The sequence below is a fragment of the Cavia porcellus genome, unplaced genomic scaffold, assembly GCF_034190915.1.
Source record: "Cavia porcellus strain 051 isolate PalLab524CR breed Dunkin Hartley unplaced genomic scaffold, mCavPor4.1 scaffold_3, whole genome shotgun sequence".
Taxonomy (NCBI): domain Eukaryota; kingdom Metazoa; phylum Chordata; class Mammalia; order Rodentia; family Caviidae; genus Cavia; species Cavia porcellus.
Window position 1 is genome coordinate 45,052,806 of NW_026947486.1, and position 18,393 is coordinate 45,071,198.

The 18,393-nt window shown below is 34.7% G+C and overlaps 1 protein-coding gene across 7 annotated transcripts in view; it reads right to left on the minus strand.

Annotated features, from left to right (window-relative positions):
- Atrx (ATRX chromatin remodeler) overlaps nucleotides 1-18,393 on the minus strand; it is a 292,107-nt gene that overhangs the window by 173,661 nt on the left and 100,053 nt on the right. For all 7 annotated transcript variants that reach the window (XM_063246118.1, XM_013153686.3, XM_013153684.3 and 4 more), the window contains one exon: nucleotides 14,729-14,801. In XM_063246118.1, the coding sequence (XP_063102188.1) occupies nucleotides 14,729-14,801 (73 nt within the window). The remainder of the gene's footprint in view (nucleotides 1-14,728; nucleotides 14,802-18,393) is intronic.

The following is an 18,393-nucleotide window of genomic DNA, read 5'->3' on the forward strand; positions in this document are numbered from 1 at the left end:
ATACCAAATTAAAAACACAAACAGAATTCTCTTTATCATAATACCACTAATAAACATGTATAATTAAAGATTTTATATTATAATTAAGAAACTGGCCAAAACTTTTGTTGCTGTTGTTTTGGTTTTAGTTTTGGTACCCGGAATTTAACTCAGGACTTCACACTTGCCAGGCAGGTGCTGTGCCACTGAGCTAAATCCCCAGACCCAGCCAAAACATTTTTTAAACAAAGGTACCAACAAACACTTGTGAAAATGTTATTTGTACTTGCTATTTTCGGATTCTATATAATTTTTCAATATACTGAAGAATCTCAGAGAAATATTCCATTAACTATTTTGACCAATTACAACTTGATACTGGGTAACCTTCAAATGCTACATTTGCTCTGATGCCATTATCCAATAAATACAATGTCTTACCATTCAACAAAATACACTGTTTATCTAGATGAATGTCATTCCTAGATACAACTCCACAGAAGTAGACATATTCAACAACAAAATACATTTTTATACCAGCAGCTCGCAATAAACCACTCTAGTATGAAAGTGTCACAAAATGGAGGATAATATTTTTGAACCTTTATGTCTATTTACTCTATAAATCCACTAACCAGATGAAAGCAACACCAAATACCAAGTAATGCTAAGTAATCTGGACCCTCTAACAATATTCAAGATGGGGCACAGAAGAGAAGGAACATGAGTACTATTAATTACACACATGGTAAAAGAACACAAATTACTATAAATGAGTTTTGACTTCAAAAAGATAGTGCATAGCCTCACACAAAACAAAATTTCTCAAAATGCTCCTCAAAGACCAATTCATTAATAGAAAAAGCAGTTGCTAAAAGCATGAGAAAATACTTCTTTTACTAATATCATCAACATGTTTAAAATGTTTCTAAAAAAATTTCCATGTTTGTACTAAAGTTATCTGAAAAATGTGAAAGAAAAGCAATCATAAAGCTTTTGCAGAAGACAATGAGTTTGATCAGTCTGAGTATCCTTTTGCTATAAACTCATAAATCACAGCAACAAAGGAATATCTTATAGAAATACTCATGAAATAAAAGATGAGAAGGTTCTAATACTCTGCCACAGCTGATTTCTATAGGATAAACATCCACTTTGAAATCAAAACTGATTAACATAATCAGAATCTTAGAGCTGTGCTATGCTTTAAATCTGCAATGTACATGGAAAGCCTGTATTCAAAGATGGGGACTTATCATAAGAGATAGGTCACTGGGGTCATGATCATGAAGGGTGCATGTTTGCCTGTCTCTTCCCATCTGTCATGGTTTATGTCAGTGGCCCCCAGGCCTCATGCATTTGCATTATGCATTTGTGATTGGTTAATTGTCTAGAGCTTAGATTGATGGTGTCAATGCTACACCCACATAGGGGTGGAGACAACATACAATATGATGGCAGGAAGAAGGTGTGTCTACCTCTCTTGCTGGTTTCTACCTTGCTGTTTGCAGCTGCCATAAACTGTGGCCTCACCATGTCATGCTGCCTTGGAGCCAACTAAACATGGACTAAAATCTCCAAAACCTGTAAAAAATAAACGTTTCCTTTCCCAACTTTGGGCATCAGGTATTTTGTCTCAGCGATGAATAAAAAGTAACTAAGACAAAATTTGGTACCAGGAGTAGGATGATTTGCTGTGACTATATCTAACCATGTTTTTCAAGAGGCTTTGGAAATGGCTTGTGAGCAGAGTTTTAAAAGGTTTGGACATGTCGCCTGGATGCATAGAGCTGGAGCAGCTTAGGCTGTTGTATAGAGGAGATTCTGGTCAGAGCTCAGAAGACCAAAAGGCTGATAAAAAGCCTGATGGTAAAGACTAGGTGTTGGAGGTTTCTGCTGGGAAGAAAGACTACATTGGTTGTTGGACTACCCACAATGTATGCTATAGCTTGGCAGAAAGTTTGTCTACATTCTGCTCATGCCCAGAGACTTTGCCTGAGACTGAGACTAAGGGTAATAGACTGATTAATCTGGCAAAGAAAATTTGGGGCAGTCAAATGTTGAGGCTGTGGCATGGCTATTGTTGGGGGCTTTTAGCCAGCTTTATATTGCAAATCAAGAGCAAAGAGCCCAAAAGGATAATTTACAATGCTGTGAGTTTGGCCAAAAGAAAAACTCCAGTGAAGCTATAAATTGTAAAAATAAAACTGAGACTTTAGGATTGCTAAAAAAAAACCAGAGAGATAAAAAAGATGGCCACAGGACATCCCAAAATGCAGCGGGTTTCCACCCTTTGCAGCCTCAAAATTGAATAATACACCATCTCTCCTTCCTAGCTTCCCTGGATTAAGCAGCTGTTCCTCAGCATGCACGCTTAATATGCCATTTCTAGAATGAACCCACTGAAACTATGAGCCAAATTAAACCTCTCTTCGGTTAAGCTGTGAATGTCAGATATTGTATCCCAATGATGGGAAAACTGGTATACTAGTGGGGCTATTGCTGTGACTGTACCTAACCATGTAGATTAAAAGCCTTTCAAAACAGTCTGTGAAAGGAGTTTGTGAAGGTTTGAAGATGCTAGCAGGAGAACCTCTAGCATGCTACAAGTCAAGCTTGATGGGTGATTGCAGTTGTACCAAAAAAGGCCTGAAAGCTGGCATATAGGCCATGTGTGTTTTATTCTGGGAAAAATCTGTGTTTTGTCTGTGTTAAAAGACAGACTTGCTATATATATATATATATATATATATATATATATATATATATATATGTAATTTTTTGCCCAGGATGGTCTTGAAATCACTGCGAAGCTCAGACAGGCCTTGAGTGGTGATCCTTCTGCTTTAGCCTCCCAAGTGCTGAGGTTACAAAGTCTGCATCACCATGCTGGCCTAGTGAAGCCAAATTTAAATGTGGCAGACTAACAGATCTGGCAGAGAAACTTTCAGGATAGCCTGACATTCAGTCTGTGGTATGGTTACTGCTGGCTGCATTCTGCCAAATCTACAATGAGAATCAGGAACAAAAACAGTTACCCAGTGAGTCCAAGGCCAGCCTAAATTGCATGGCAAACCCCCTTTCTCGGAAAAAGAGCAAAAAAAAAAAAACCTCCAGTTGAATGATTTGAAAAATTAACAGTTTGGCCCAAGGAAATGCAAATAAAGGTAAGACAAGGATAACAGGGTTGCTAAAAACATCAACACTTTTTAAAAGCCAAGTCCTCTGCATCAGAAAAGCAGGTAAATGTTTAAGGGCATACCCATCACAGCCTCAAGGATGTAAAAGCATAAACTTCTTTGAAACTTTCCTTTAAGATTAGAGTTCCAGGGCACTTTGCTTATTCAGGACCTCCTAGGGAATGGTTCCCCACCCCCATAAGCTAATGGGGCACTTAGAGACCACTACAGGGCTAATGGGGCATAGGTGTTACTCAAGATGGCCTTGGTATCATCCATGTGTTTCTGGTTTCTTAGGCATAGAAAATGTAAGAGTAATGGGATCATAGAGGCTTCCACTACAATACAAAAGGTATGGATGGCTAGGTAAAATTGTGTGACAGGTCACTTTCCCTGCCAGAAACCCCTTAATTGGTGCTATTTAAAAGCTATGAGAGTATGATCAAAGTTGCAGGGGAGATCCCAAAATGTTAGAGATGCCAGAAATGTGAAAAGTCATCTGAAGAAAGCTACAACAAAGCTAGCTCTCTGAGTGGTCATGTGGGCTACAACCAGTATGGCAATAGGGATAGCGATTCCTAAGCCCTATAATAATGCACATCTTACCAAAGGGACCAGAATAATAAAAAAATAAATAAAAATAAGTAATTCATTCAATTGTAGGTTATGGTAGTACATGTTAAGGCCTCCTCGTTTGTGACAGATGGAATGTACGCTGCTACTTATATTCAAAGATGCATAACAATCGCTTAAATGTTTACTTATATGCCTTTTTGCACCTTCTCCTTTAAACAGATTGATCAGAAACATTTAGAAAACAAAGAGAATTATTAATTGCAAAAAGGAAGATGCAGATGAGTCTGCTTTTTAGATGATTTCTGCCCCATCTGCATCCCGAGAAAGCAGAGTAGATCACACCAATTTAAGTTTTATTGCTTAAACCTTGCTCTTATATCTCTTGATGAGTTTAATGCTAAAACCTTGCTCTTATATCTCTTGATGAGTTGACTTATACTATACAATATTTTTTAAAAGGGGACTAATATACAGTTACAACTTTTTATTTTACCAACAAAAAAATTTAAACCAAATCACTCAAATAAAATATCACATTGTAAAATAAGTAAGATTCCCAAGATGAGCAAGATGGCATATACTTATAATCTCAACTAATCAGAATATGGGGCCAGAAAATCTAAAGTTCAAGGTCAGCTTGTATAACTCAAAAAGACTCTATCTAAAAATAAAGCATTTTTTCAAAGCCTGGGAATGTAGCTTAGTGGTAGGAGGTTTATCTCACATGTATGAGCCCCTGGCTTCAATTCCCATGGTTAAATTAAAAATATAAATAGTTTCAACAGGCATACCATGCCTTCCTATGAGCCAGGAGCAATCATGGGAAATGAGAAAATAAGAAGTCACACCATGCCTTCCTGTGAGCCAAGGGCAGCCATGAGGAACAAGAAGAGAATCAAGAAGCCACACCTCACCTTCCCATGAGCCAGGGGCAGCCATGAGGAACAGGAAGAGAACCAAGAAGCCAAACCACTCCTTCTCCTGAGCCAGTAGGTGCTCAGGCTGGGAGACAAGAAGAGCAGCAGGGACAACGCCCCCCCCCCCAATCCCCTAATCCAACCCCTAACCCCATAAACAACTGGCTGATTCAAGGAACTCAGGCTAAGATGATAGCTACTGAAATAATAATAATAGTAACTTAACGCTTGTATTGTTTGATTGACTTTTTAGGCCTAAAACTGGTGGTCTGAGCACATATTTGGAGGATAACAATATGCAATAAAGCGCCGGTGGGGGATTTTCTTCTGTCTTGTTTTTGAAATCCAATGTTTTGTTTCATTTTACTGTTTTGCTTTATGCCTGTTATCTGGTAAACTGAGCAACCATTTTTAAGGTAACAATATGCAATATAAGAACCACTGTTAATGTCTATTATCTTGTTTTAAAAACTTATACAGCTATTTTTTTATTGTTGCTGTTGTTTTGCTTTTGTTGTTTTTTTGTTTGTTTGGTTTGCTTGCTTTTTTCTGTTTTCCCTTTAAAATAAAAAAAAAATAATTCCAACATATCCCCCAAATCGACACAATTTCAAAATAAAGGAAAATACTTTAAGTTAAAGTATATTCCTAGAAAAAAAATTCTAAAATAATTCTCAATATAAGGTATACTGTCATTTCTCACTGACCAGTAAAAACCTTCTCAACTATTTTCCTAACAAATTTTGGAATGTATAAATGAGTATATGTGAATAAAATATGGGAATTCTTACATACTAGGTTCAAAGTGTAAAAACAACAGTTCACATGTAGTTACAAAAAACCTTATCACTTGGGTAAGAAAATAAAGAGCCAAAAAAATTATATCTCAAATCAAGTTATTCTACATATTATCCCAATAACCTGATTTCAGTTTGTATTCCCAAATTCAAAAATTTGAAAATTCTGTAATAGTAGCCAGGTGTGGTAGCGCACAACTATAATAACCCCACCATACAGGAGGCTGAGATACAAGGATTGATGTGAGTTCAAGACTACCTGGGCTACATAGGGCATTCAAGGCCAGCCTGAATTACATAATGAGAACCTGCCTTAAAAAAACAAGGGAGAAGAAAGTGCTCTAGAGGATATAAGTGCATGTATGTTTAAGTGTGTAAGACATATAACCACATTACCAAGTTTTTGTTGGATCACTGAACAGAACTGTTTGCAGTCTCACTGTTTGAATGTCCACTTTGTATGCTTTAATTTTGTAACTTGAACAACTATTTCTATTTCTTAGTTTATTTTCTGTATTATTTCTACCTTTTTTTTGCTTTGTTTTTCTCTTTAAATAAAATTTTTTTAAAAACCAAATGAACAAAATTCTACAGTAGCTATAAAGACTTGGTCTAAAAAAAAACACATAATTGTCTTTCTTTCAAAATATAGACTCCTATGTATATGTTTACTAAGTGAAAGTAAAAATAGTTAAACCTACCTAATTTCTTCTCAAATTTTCAGGTGTGAGGAAACTAAAACATACAAGAGATAAGATGTAATTTGATATCAACTAATAAAATACATAATAAATCACAGAAGCCTGGCATGGTGGTACACACCTGTAATCCAGCACTGTGGAAGGCTGAGGCAAAAGGATCCCAAATTCACACCCAGTCTGGGCAATTTAGCAAGACCCTATCTCAAAATGAAAAATAAAATAGGGCAAGGCATGTAGTTTCTTGTGAAGGCCTTCCTTTCAATCCCTAATACCAAAACTAAGTAACTAAATGAATCAATCATAAAAAATGAAATCAGCACCAAATACTGAAGAATTACAACTTACTAACCTTCAGTAAGAGTATACTATGGGGTCAGGAATTTAGCTCAATTTAGTGGCTTACAAGCCTGCCTGGCAAGCACAAGTTCATGAGTTCAATCCCCAGTACCAAAATAAAAGAGTATTATGTAGAAAAATTTGTAAATACCTCAAAAGCAGAAAAATTACAAACTTTGAAGAATGATAATTTCTCCAAATTACAAGTTAAATACACAGTGATGAAGACGCCATAAGCTTTATCTGGCTAAAATGTTTTATAGAACTGGGTGTGCTTGTGCACATCTATAATGGGAGCCTGAGGCAGGACGATCATTTTGTTTGAGGCCAGGCTGGGCTACATAGTAAGTTCAACGGCAGCCTAAACTATATATAGTGAGGCCATGTCTCAGAAAACAAACAAATAACAGATAACTATAAAGTTTTATATTTGCCCTCTTAATTTTTTGACTAAAGGGAAACCTTATTTATAGTCAAGTAAATTAAAAATGAATTTTAAAAGTTCAACCATTTTCCATAAATATGAATGACAGATCGAATCGAGTACGTCAAAGATTTATGGTACCATAAACAGATATTATAACTTACCACATCTCAAAATTAGAACTTCATTTAAAGGACCAAGGGCTGAGGTCCTCTGCAACATAAGTAAGCAACATGTATGCTGAGGTGAGATGTGTCCCATCTACAAAGCCTGCTGTGACATGCTTTAAAGGGAAACTCCATTACCTTAACTTTGGAGTCACAGGCCACAGAGACTTCAAGGACATCATCACTTGAGAACCAGCTGAGGCTGGAAAGCATCATTCTGAAGGCCTCAGCTGGACCCATGCTGGTATATATGTGATGAATATACAGTCATGATCCCTACTTGATTCTGTTTGCTCTGAAGTTTCCTTTCTTGAGGCTTCCCAAAACATTTCTTGAAAAATCATCCAGGCAACAAATAACTGTTCCTAGAATTTCAATGCTCAATATTACATCTTGGGGCAGGTATAGTATCAAAAGCAGTCATTCACAACTATCAGAAGCATTAAAAGAACAAGCTGTGCCACTCTTGTGGCAGAAAGCCTGGGCAAGCAACATTTTCCTCCATTTTCCTGAAAGGGAGGGAAGAGAGGGAAGCAAAACAAAGAAGTAAGGGTTAAAAACCCACAGACAATGAATGGAACTGGTGCATCACAGAATAAAATAATAGGACTCCAAAATCCACACAAACCAAGACTTCCAAATTATATAAAGAACACTAAGACAATGCTTTACTATCCCTTCACCTACTAAAAGCAAGCAAAAATAAAAAAAAAAAGAAATGAGCCCAATGATATAGGCAATCAAAACAAATTTAGAAAGCCAAAAAAAAGTCTTTAGTAATTTTATGATCTTACCTAAAAAAGAAAATAAGTAATTCCCCTCTCTTATTTAAGCACTTAAACAGGAAAGGAAGAGAAACTGCCTCTTGCTGGTACATAAATCAGTACATAATTCAAAATGCTGGATTTCTCAAAAAGTAATGACCAAGAAAAAGCTCTCTTGGCACCAGGGAACTTTAAAGAAAGAGCCATATCAAAAGCAATACAAATGAGCTTGAAAGAAGTTTAGATTCCAACTGTCATTTTACAGGTGAGAAAACAGGAGTAGGGAAGAAAATGTTTAGTCAAAGAAACAAAGCCAGTGAGTGGCAAAGCCAGAAGCAGAATCTAAAATTTAAAAAACCTTAATATCCTATTAGTTTTACTATGCCAGTAATATATCCTATTCATTAACCACTTCTGTGTTACTGAGTGCCTAGACAAATACATTATACCCACTTTCTTAAAGATATGAATTTCCCTGATTTCAAATTTATGTATTCAGAAATGAAAGAATCCAAGTTTTCATTTATAAGGTTAAACATCTTTAAGCCAGTATGTTTCATCTCTAAAATGCAGAGAGGCATGTGAGACACATTTCCTAACTATTGTTTTACCTTTTAAGGGGCTCAGAAAACAGGTTTGAAGAAAATTGCTAACTAAAAATTACATCATTAGAAAGCCAAAATACTGGTCATCCATATATAAAGGTGACAAAATTTATGTATTTATTCTTATGCATTCTGTGCACAATATCACAATAGAACATACAGTAACAGAATTATGAATAAGATCATACATTTAAATGCATGCCCTTTAAAAATACACAATAATTATCTAAGTATATCTAGCACTTACAAATCATATATTTTGAAAACAATTGAAAGTCATAGTCAAAAAATGTTAAATATTCTCAGTGAGGGGCTGGGGATTTAGCTCAGCGGCATAAGCGCCTGCCTTAGAAGCAGGGAGTTATGAGTTCGATCCCTGGTACCAATAAAAAAAAAGAAAAAGACAAAAAAAATATTCTCAGTGAGAACAAAATGGCAAAAACATCTTTCTGCTACAGTATAAGGATTTATATTAATAAATGTCATGTACTAAAGGTTAAAAATTTTTAAATGAAACATTTTACAAAATTAGTATGGAATTCTTCAAACTTTATATTAACATACATATTTTTTTGTTTTGTTTTAATTTTTGTCTTTTAGGCAGTTTAGGCTGGTCTCAAGCTCACTTTGTAACTCAAACTGGTCTTGAATTTGCAATGATTCTCCTGCTTCAGCCTCCCAAATACTGGGATTATAGGTGTGGATCACCATACCCAGCTATTTTCATGTATTTTCATTCTTAAATTCAAAATTAGAATCTCAGCACAAAGCTTTCTACTGAAAATATGTCTAAGGCATAATCATCTGTACCCAAAAGTGGTAGAATTCATGAGGTAATGATGAAGTTGCTAAACAACACCTTAAAACATTTTATCAATCATGTGGCCCACAACATCTGTAACTAACGAAAAGCAGCCCTGTATTCTTTTTGAGGGTACCAGGGAAATTTTCAAATGTTTTTTTTTAATCTTAGGAATCGAAAATTAAGAACCCATACTTATTATTAAATTATACACAGGGTATGATGTTTAAGTAGACCTGAGTTACAACACATTTATCCTTTGATTTTTTTCAAAAAGACTAAAGTTTTATTAGAGAAATTACAATATAAAAATATATTAACATAGAAATTTAGGAAATTTGATCATTTGAAGAACGAGAGTTTTTTGGTGGGGGAGTTGTATTGGGTATTGAACTCAGAACCTCATGCCTGCTAGCAAACCCTACCACTAAGCTATACAGCCCCAGCTCTGATTCACTATTTTTTTATCTGAAAAGTAAAAAACTGAATTTACTGTAACTCATAAGCCTGAAAAATTAGTTACATTTGCTAACACTAAAATTCAAACTTTTGGCAACAGAGCTGTTTTTCATTTTCTGGAAAGCTCAATGTCATCAAAGAAAAGAGTTCAAGTAAAGTTTGGATGGCATACGTTTAAATCTCAAGCAAAAAGGAGGAGAAAGGTTACCACCATTGACCTTATTTCTTTCCCTCCTGGGAATTCTAAAACAAGATGAAGAACTACTATCAACTGCAACCAGATTAGTCATCTACAAATAGATCCTAACTTACTGGGCAGGATACCTGTGTTATGGTTAAATGACTTCTCATACTTACCTGCACTATACTGACATTTAATTGAAAAACATTTACCTTAAAATAGGTACATAATGAAATTTCTACTCAAACAGAAAAAATAAGCCAAACCTTTAATATGTTACTGATTTTTCAAGGGCAATGAAGCAGAATCAAATCAATTTTACTAATCAAAGTATCACCATCAAAAAGAGATCAAAAGGGGCTGGGGATTTAGCTCAGTGGCATAATGGAGCCTGCTTTGCAAGCACAAGTTAGGTCCCCGGTACACCCCACCAAAAAGAAAGAAAGAAAGAAAAATCATAGAAAATCATCCCACATTAAGTAAATTTTATAGAATATAGAAAAAAACAAGTAGGATATGGACATTTTGATAAATTTAAAATGGAGAATAAGAGAAAGTCATGATTTAAAGGACATATGATATACTCATGGCATTAATTTTACTGAAATCTAGTAATCATTAAATATAGTATCTTCATTAATATAGACAACTGCCAGGAATCATTAGTCTGTTTCCAAAATACGTTGGATTAAAAGTATAAAGCCATCCATCATCAACAGAATTTCAACACCAAGCCAGAAGAGGAAAAAGCAATAATTTATATATCTTCTATCTGAAGGGCAAAACTATTATCAAAAGGCTATGGCCTAGTCCCACTGTAAGTAGACTTTATTTCAATAATGGATAATTCTACCCACCCAATGATGCCAAGTATCATAGCAAGGTATGATGGCACAAGCTGGTAATCCCAACAATCGGGGAGCCTGAGGCAGGAGGATTACTATGGTTTCAAGGACAGCCTGGGGTACACAGTGAGTTCAAGGCAGCTGGCGTTACATAGTCAGACCTTGTCTCAAAAACCGCAGAAAAAAGTAATTTCTTTGAACAATCTCGATTACATCAGATTGTTTCCATGAAAAAAAATAGCCTACCCAAAAAGAAACTATGACAAAAAATCTGTGGACTACTACTAGAACCAAGTAATCACTTTTGGGGATGGAGACAGAAAAGACATCCAAATAAATATTGCAACTTTTTGCCCAAATTGAGACAGAAGGGAATTACTTGAAAAAAATTAGTACCAGTTTTTCTCAAAAGTTCAATTTTAAAGATTTTTTTCATTTTCTGCAATAAAAAAAATGAAGGATATTGTAAAAATAACATTCCTATATGCTAATGCTATTAAACTTGAACACATTACCATCCTACTTACTAGGCTCATTCACAGAACAAGTACTAATTAAAATGCATACTAGTCCAAGAAAATATTTGGTGACATCTCAAATCATATTGAAAACATGTAAGAAGCATAATGTATCATCTGAACATTTCTAATCTAAAAATCCAAAATCTGAAATTTTCCAAAATCTTTCAGTTTTTCAGATTATGAAAGTTCAAATAGTAAAATACAAATAAACATACCCACATTCAAAAAACTCCCAAGATCTGGAACACTTCTGATTCCGAGCATTTCAAATAGGGGACACTCAACCCATATCAATGAATGTCTTATATAAAAAGATCAATTCAAAACCCAACTAACAGATATTCAAAAGGTAAAAATATGACCAAAATGCCTCACTGACTCAAATATATATACGTAATTTTTAAAACCTGACAAGTTGTTTGGTATTACTATTCTGCCTCTCAAAAAGTACATAAAAACCAAGGTACAAAATCTCAAATTATCAAATTTCAAAACAAAAGTTTACACTTATATTTTCTTCTTTTTAATCAGAAAATACAGAATATCAATCACACTATATTTTGGCATTGTTCATTAAATACATGTAACAAAACAGAAATTAATTGATAGGTTAAACCCTTTTATATCACAATAGTATACATTATGTTTCAATACAAATGATGCTACATAACATTAAAATAAACTTATTTAACAAAATATTGAGGACATGACTAAATTTTTAAAATGATCTCAAAAGTTTTCACAGCTATAAAAGAAAAAAGTGAATGTTGTAAAACTTTTAAAATTATGTAAGTATACATGATTTTGGAATTTAAAGTATTTACTACCTCAACTTCAGGAGTGTTAAAACTTCTCTAGCTAAAAACTAGCTAATGCTTCTTGATTCTAACACACTCTTATGAGCTCTTATGGAAGATGCACTGTAGTTAAAATTAAATGCCTGAACAAGAAATGTTTTACACAAATTTATTGCACTGAAACAGTTAAGCATTTGTAATAATATGCTAGTTACCTCTCCATACACATCAACACTGAAGGCAAAGCATATAAGAAAGCATATGAAACTTATACACAATGTATATACAATTACACAATTGTGTACAAATTTACACACAATTACAATATGTTATCTACTAAAATACACTTCACTCGGGACCATATGATAGTGTACACCTGTAATCCCAGCACTGGGGTGGCTGAGGCAGGCGGATTTCAAGAGATGAGGGTTAGCCAGGGCTACATAAGCACGTTCACATGCCATCTTGAACTACATAGTGAGACCCTGTTTCAAAAAATCAAAACTAAAACCAAAGAGAAGGTGGAGAGTCTCACTCAAAAGGAAAAGTGAAAATGGAAAAATAATGCCAACTTAATCATGATCTGCAAATTTTTAAAGATGCTTAGTGCATATACATATTGAAATAGTACAAGAAAGTATCTGTATTCTCCTTTCATGACTATATAACCCATATTAAGCATTTCTTTAGTATAATAGATAATATATTTTATTACTTGCCTATTTTATTAAAGCACATTGAACAGCGATATAATAAGGTAAGTCTTCCTCTTTTTTTGAGATAGGATCTTACTACAAAGTTCAGGCTGACCTTCAACTCCCTGTAGTATGTATTCCAGGATGGCCTCTAACTCTCAGCAATCCTTCTGCCTCAAGGTCCCAAGTGAGTGCTGGGTTATAAGCATGCACCACCACACCCAGTATAATCAGGTAATGTAAAAGATAACTGTAAATTATATTTTCACAAGCTCTAACAAAAATTTACTATATCTTAACATTTTAAATTGGTAACTAAATACAAAAGAAAAGTTCATCACTCACATTTAAATTAAATATACTGCTTTAAACATTATTAGCCTATCAGTAACATTTCAGGCTTCATGATTTATAAGAAAACAAATACTAGCATCTAAGAATGAAAAAGAAAGTTTAAAAGAGGATAAAACTCTAAATATTTCATAATGCCACTATCATGGTATACTGTTAAATGCAACACAAATTGTATTCCTTTACCATTCCACTCAGGACCCTAATCCCATCCCACACAATAACTGAACACACAGTTTTCATTTAAATAAGTAGGAAAGGGCAATCTACAACTAACCTCTAATTTAAAAATGCACAAGAAATCTGTTCATTCATCTTAATAAAAATGTTTATTAACAGAAAGCTGATCATTTAAACAGAAATGTATCAGAATGAGGAAGACATAAAACAGATCTAAAGTATAACAAATGACTCAATAGCATTTACTACTCAATTTCTTACAAAGCTATGACACAAAATTATATATTTTCATTTTTTCTTAATACTAGAACAATATTAGAAACAAAGAGATAGTTGCTATCCTGCTCTTTAATAAAATAATCAAGTCTATCATAGATGGGGTTTTTTCTGTCTTTTTGAGATAGGGTCTTGCTATGTAGTTCAGGCTGGCTTTAAACTCACTTTGTAGACGAGGCTGGCTCAAACTTGCAGCAATCCTCCTACTTAACCTTCCAAGTGATGGGATTACAAGCATGTGCCACCTCGTCCAGCTATCATAAGACTTTTGGCACTAGAATTATTCAGAAAAAATTCCACCCAACCTTTTTATTTTAGAGATAGAGAACTTTGGCAAAAGAAATTAAAGTCACTTGCCCAAGATCATACAATTGTTAGAAACATTATTCCAATTATCCTATCTCATTATTCCAATTATATTCACTATACCACTCTACCTGTTAAAGATTATGAGTAAGAGTATCCTATAGTGCAGGAAATGTTCAAAACCTATGTAGAATGTAGAATTACTACAATTATATACTTTAATATCTTTGTTTTCCTTCTTGTTCACTGCTATAGCAAGGGTAAATCTTTTTTCCAGCTGTCATCCATCCTTTGTTTATTAAATCTGTACAGGTTTATATTTAAACCTATTAGGTCTTATTAAAAATGCTACCATACTACACCTACTTTATTTGAAAATGGATAAAATCAGTCTAAATACCTTGAAAATTGATGCTTATTTCTTAAATAGCTAAGTAATCTCTTACATTTTCCTTCTCAATATGACTCAATAAATAGGACTACTTACTACATTGGATGACAAACGTGATAATCAAATATGAAGAGAGATTTGTGTTGTCACCAATTTATTGATATGATTCACTTTCATTAATAATAATCTGCCAAAATTAAAAGGATCTCCAAAAAATGATCACAGTTTACAACAAAACAAAACAGTTCTGTATTTATAACACATTCTATGCTAGGTGTGTTAATGTTTACTTTCTCTTAATGAGTCTGAGTTTTAGCCCATTTTCTGGCCCTTCTTTCAAATTTGAACCAATACTGTGAGTCTTTCTATGGCAGGGACTCCTGGTTTTTACAACCTGCTTGCTGTTCCATTGCTGCTGTTTGCATTCACACCTACTGTGTGTTATAATCTTTTTAAAGTCCTTACAGATGGAATCATACCTATTCTCAGGATCATTGTCGTCGTCATCATCATCCACTGTGACAGGCACTGATTTAGATAAGGCTTCATCTCCTTGGGGGAAAAAAAGTGTTCTTAAAATTAGCTTTATCTATAAGTAAAACTGTAAAAGAAAACTGAAAACCAAAACCTCTGAAGGAAACTCATGGATTTCAATATTACTCTAAAATCCAAAACATGATCAAAAAGAATATTTATGGAAAGTACAACAGGAAATTTATGAAGTATCGAAAGTATAATGATAAAATAGAACTCATCTATTTCAAGATTCCTTCCCAGAGCACAAGGATCTTAAAGCCCACCTTTCTCTGCAACAATTCTATAACAATTACCATCATTATCATAAGGTTCTTATCGAAATAACCTTTGTCCTAGTACATTTTAAGTTTCAGGTTAACATATACGTAATTCACCCTGTACCACTGAAGAATAACAAAACTGCTTTATGTTTTGGTAATACCAATCAATTTAAAAATATATTTGAAATTATATAATATCCAACACTTCAATTACTCAGAAATATACAGTATAATGGCTTCTCAGTTCATGAACTTAATTCATTCCACAATTCTACTTGAAAACTGAACTGGACAGGGGCTGGGGGTTTAGCTCAGCGGCATAAGCACCTGCCTTACAAGCAGGTGGTCGTGAGTTCGATCCCCAGTACCAATAAAAATGAAAAAGACAAAAAAAAAAAAAAAACTGAACTGGACAGGTTGAGAACCAGCAGTGTCTCCTGAGATCCACGCCGTGTTGGAACTGAGGACGCTGTGAAAGCAAATGACCATCCTGCCTCCCTGCTTAGCAATAGTGAACCTACTGCTACATGGCCTAGAGTCAAATATCCCACTTCCCCTATCCTCTTTCTTCTGCCCACACCCCCATTAGCAAATGGGAACCAGAAATCTGAGTATCTCCTGGGAGGCTGACCATAGCAAATAAGCGGGACTTCCTTCTACCATTTCTTTGAAGGCAAATATTTTTATTACTGTTTTGCTCTTTTCTGATTAATGGTACTGCTCTATTCAATATTCTGTTTTGATAAGCTCTATAGTGTTCTATATTTCATCTCATTTTGATATACGAGATTGAAAGAACAACTATTATAAAGATAACAAAATATACCATGATACCTATTACTGTTACCCCGGTAACCCGCTGTGAAGTTCTGTACCAATTTCACTGTACAATCTTAGTTGGCTTTATTCTGACTTGTTCTGTTGTATGCTTTCAAAATAAAGTAAAATAAAATAAAATAAGAGAGAAAACTGAACTGGACAAGAACTTCTCCATGAGGTCAACACTAAAACTAACCACTGAATTTGATTCACTTCTTATTCAAATCAGTTTGTGACCAAAATCACAGAAAGAACTAAGTTTGTGAACCAAGGTATTTAAGTACATTAAAATTTCTCTATGTAAGAATCTATCCTTGCCAGGCAAGGTGATGCACACCTATAATCTCAGCACTCAGGAGGCTGAGGCAGGAAGATCCTGGCAAGTTTGAGATTAGCCCAGGCTACAAAGTGAGCTGAAGACCAGCCTGAACTGCATAGTGAGATCCTGTCTCAAAAAGATAAAAAAAGATCTATCCTTCAACTAAAAATTGAAATAAATTAAGATTTCTACATTTCACTGTATGTAAATTTCACCTCAAAAAATTGAACACTAAATTCTATTCCATGCATGTTGAAGTAATGAGGAAAAAGTGCATTAATGTTTGCCATTTATAGTACCTCAAATACATCAAAAATATCAAGAGTATTATGCTGAAAAATAACCCAATGTTAATAGTATATGTGTCATAATTCCATCTCAAAATAACAAAACTATTAAGAAAGATTTTTGGTCACCAAGAATTAGTAAAGAGGGACTGGGGATTGATCAGCGGCATAAGCGCCTGCCTTGAAAACAGGTAGTCATGAGTTCGATCCCTGGTACCGATAAAAAGGAAAAAGACCAAAAAAAAAAAAGAATTAGTAAAGGGATGGAGGAGTCTTTGATAATGGGACAATTTGGTACCTTAGTTGCAGTGGTGACTACACAAAGCTATACACATGATACAATCACATACAACTATTCTTTCTCTCCCTCCTCTCTCCGCCATACACATATACACAGAGTAAAAGTGCACATAAAACTACTGAAATATGAATAAGCTTCAGTTTTCTATTTTTGACTCTGGTATCAATGACTCAAAAATGTGATTACATGCTTCATTTTCTTGAGTTTATTATACTTTTTAAAAACATTGCTATTAATCCACATCAGAATACTTTCCCACACTTATACATACCTCATCATTCTTACCACTTTCTAGAGCAGTTCTCAAAGTATTTTAAGAGAGATTTTAGCTGTATAATGGTTATTGCCTTGGTGTCCTTAATCGATTAAAAAACCTTTACCTCTCATGGTCATTTTGACTTTGTCGACAAGCCAGAAGCTGAACGGTGCCAGAAACAGCAAACAAGGCAGATGAAGACACACCACAATGTATTTAAAAGTCTGCCTTTCAATCATATGGCACTCAGCAGTATTCGCTGGATCATGTCTCATAAAGGAACTCACAAAAAAACTTTCCCAATTGCTTCAGAAAGCAACAAGAATGATCAGTTAAGTATGGTTGACATGGAGTATTTGGAGGGAGATTAAAACAATGTGTCTTTTTCAATAGTAATTATTTTACTACCATATATTTTAGTCACGTTTTATACAAGCTACTACCACAGGGGGACACTAACTGAAGGAATATCTGAGATTTTCTGTACTTTTGCCCTCTAAATTTTTGTGGTTCTTTAATTATTTAAAAATAAAAGCTTCAAAAAGGCACAAAAAACATACACTGAAAGACAACACATATAGACACATGATCAAGCAAATATAAGGCAATGTTAATAGTTTCTGTAAAGCAAGGATAATGGTGCACAACTGTAATCCCAGCACTCGGATGGGTGAGGCAGGAGGATCATTGTCCAAGTTTAAGACCAGCCTGGGTTACAAAGTGAGCTCAAGGCCAGCCTGAACTACACAGTGAGACCCCCATCTCAAAAAAAGACCAAAAAAAAGTTTCTGTAGATTTTAGATTTTTTCATAATGAAATATTAGAGAGCCAGGAGTAGCTGTAACATGCTTACAATTCTAGCTACTTCACAGGCTGAGGCAAAAGAATCAAAAGTACAAGGCTAGCCTGGACAATTTGGTAATGCTCTTAAAAAAAAAAACTTTAAAGGACTGTTTATGTGCTTCTATACATGTTGAGTTCAGTCTCCAGGGTCAGCATAAAAACATGTTGGAAGAAAATGGAGAAAAATATCTACAGAGCCAGGTATAGTGGCATACAGTTTAATCCCAAAACTGGGGAGGCTGAGGCAGAAGGATTACCCCAAGTTGGAAGCCAGTCTCAGCTACATAGTAAGTTCACAGCCAGCCTCAAATATACAGCAAGATCTTGTTTCAAAAAACAAAACAAAATAAACAACAACCAAAAAACTACACAAGAGGCAAAGGATATAGCTCAGTGGTAAAGTACAAGTCTAGCATACATGAAGATTCAGGTTGAACCATGAGGAACCCAGCACCATGAGGAAGGTGAGGGAAAAGGAGATAGGAGGACAGGGAAGGACAGGAAAGGAAAGAAAACAACAGA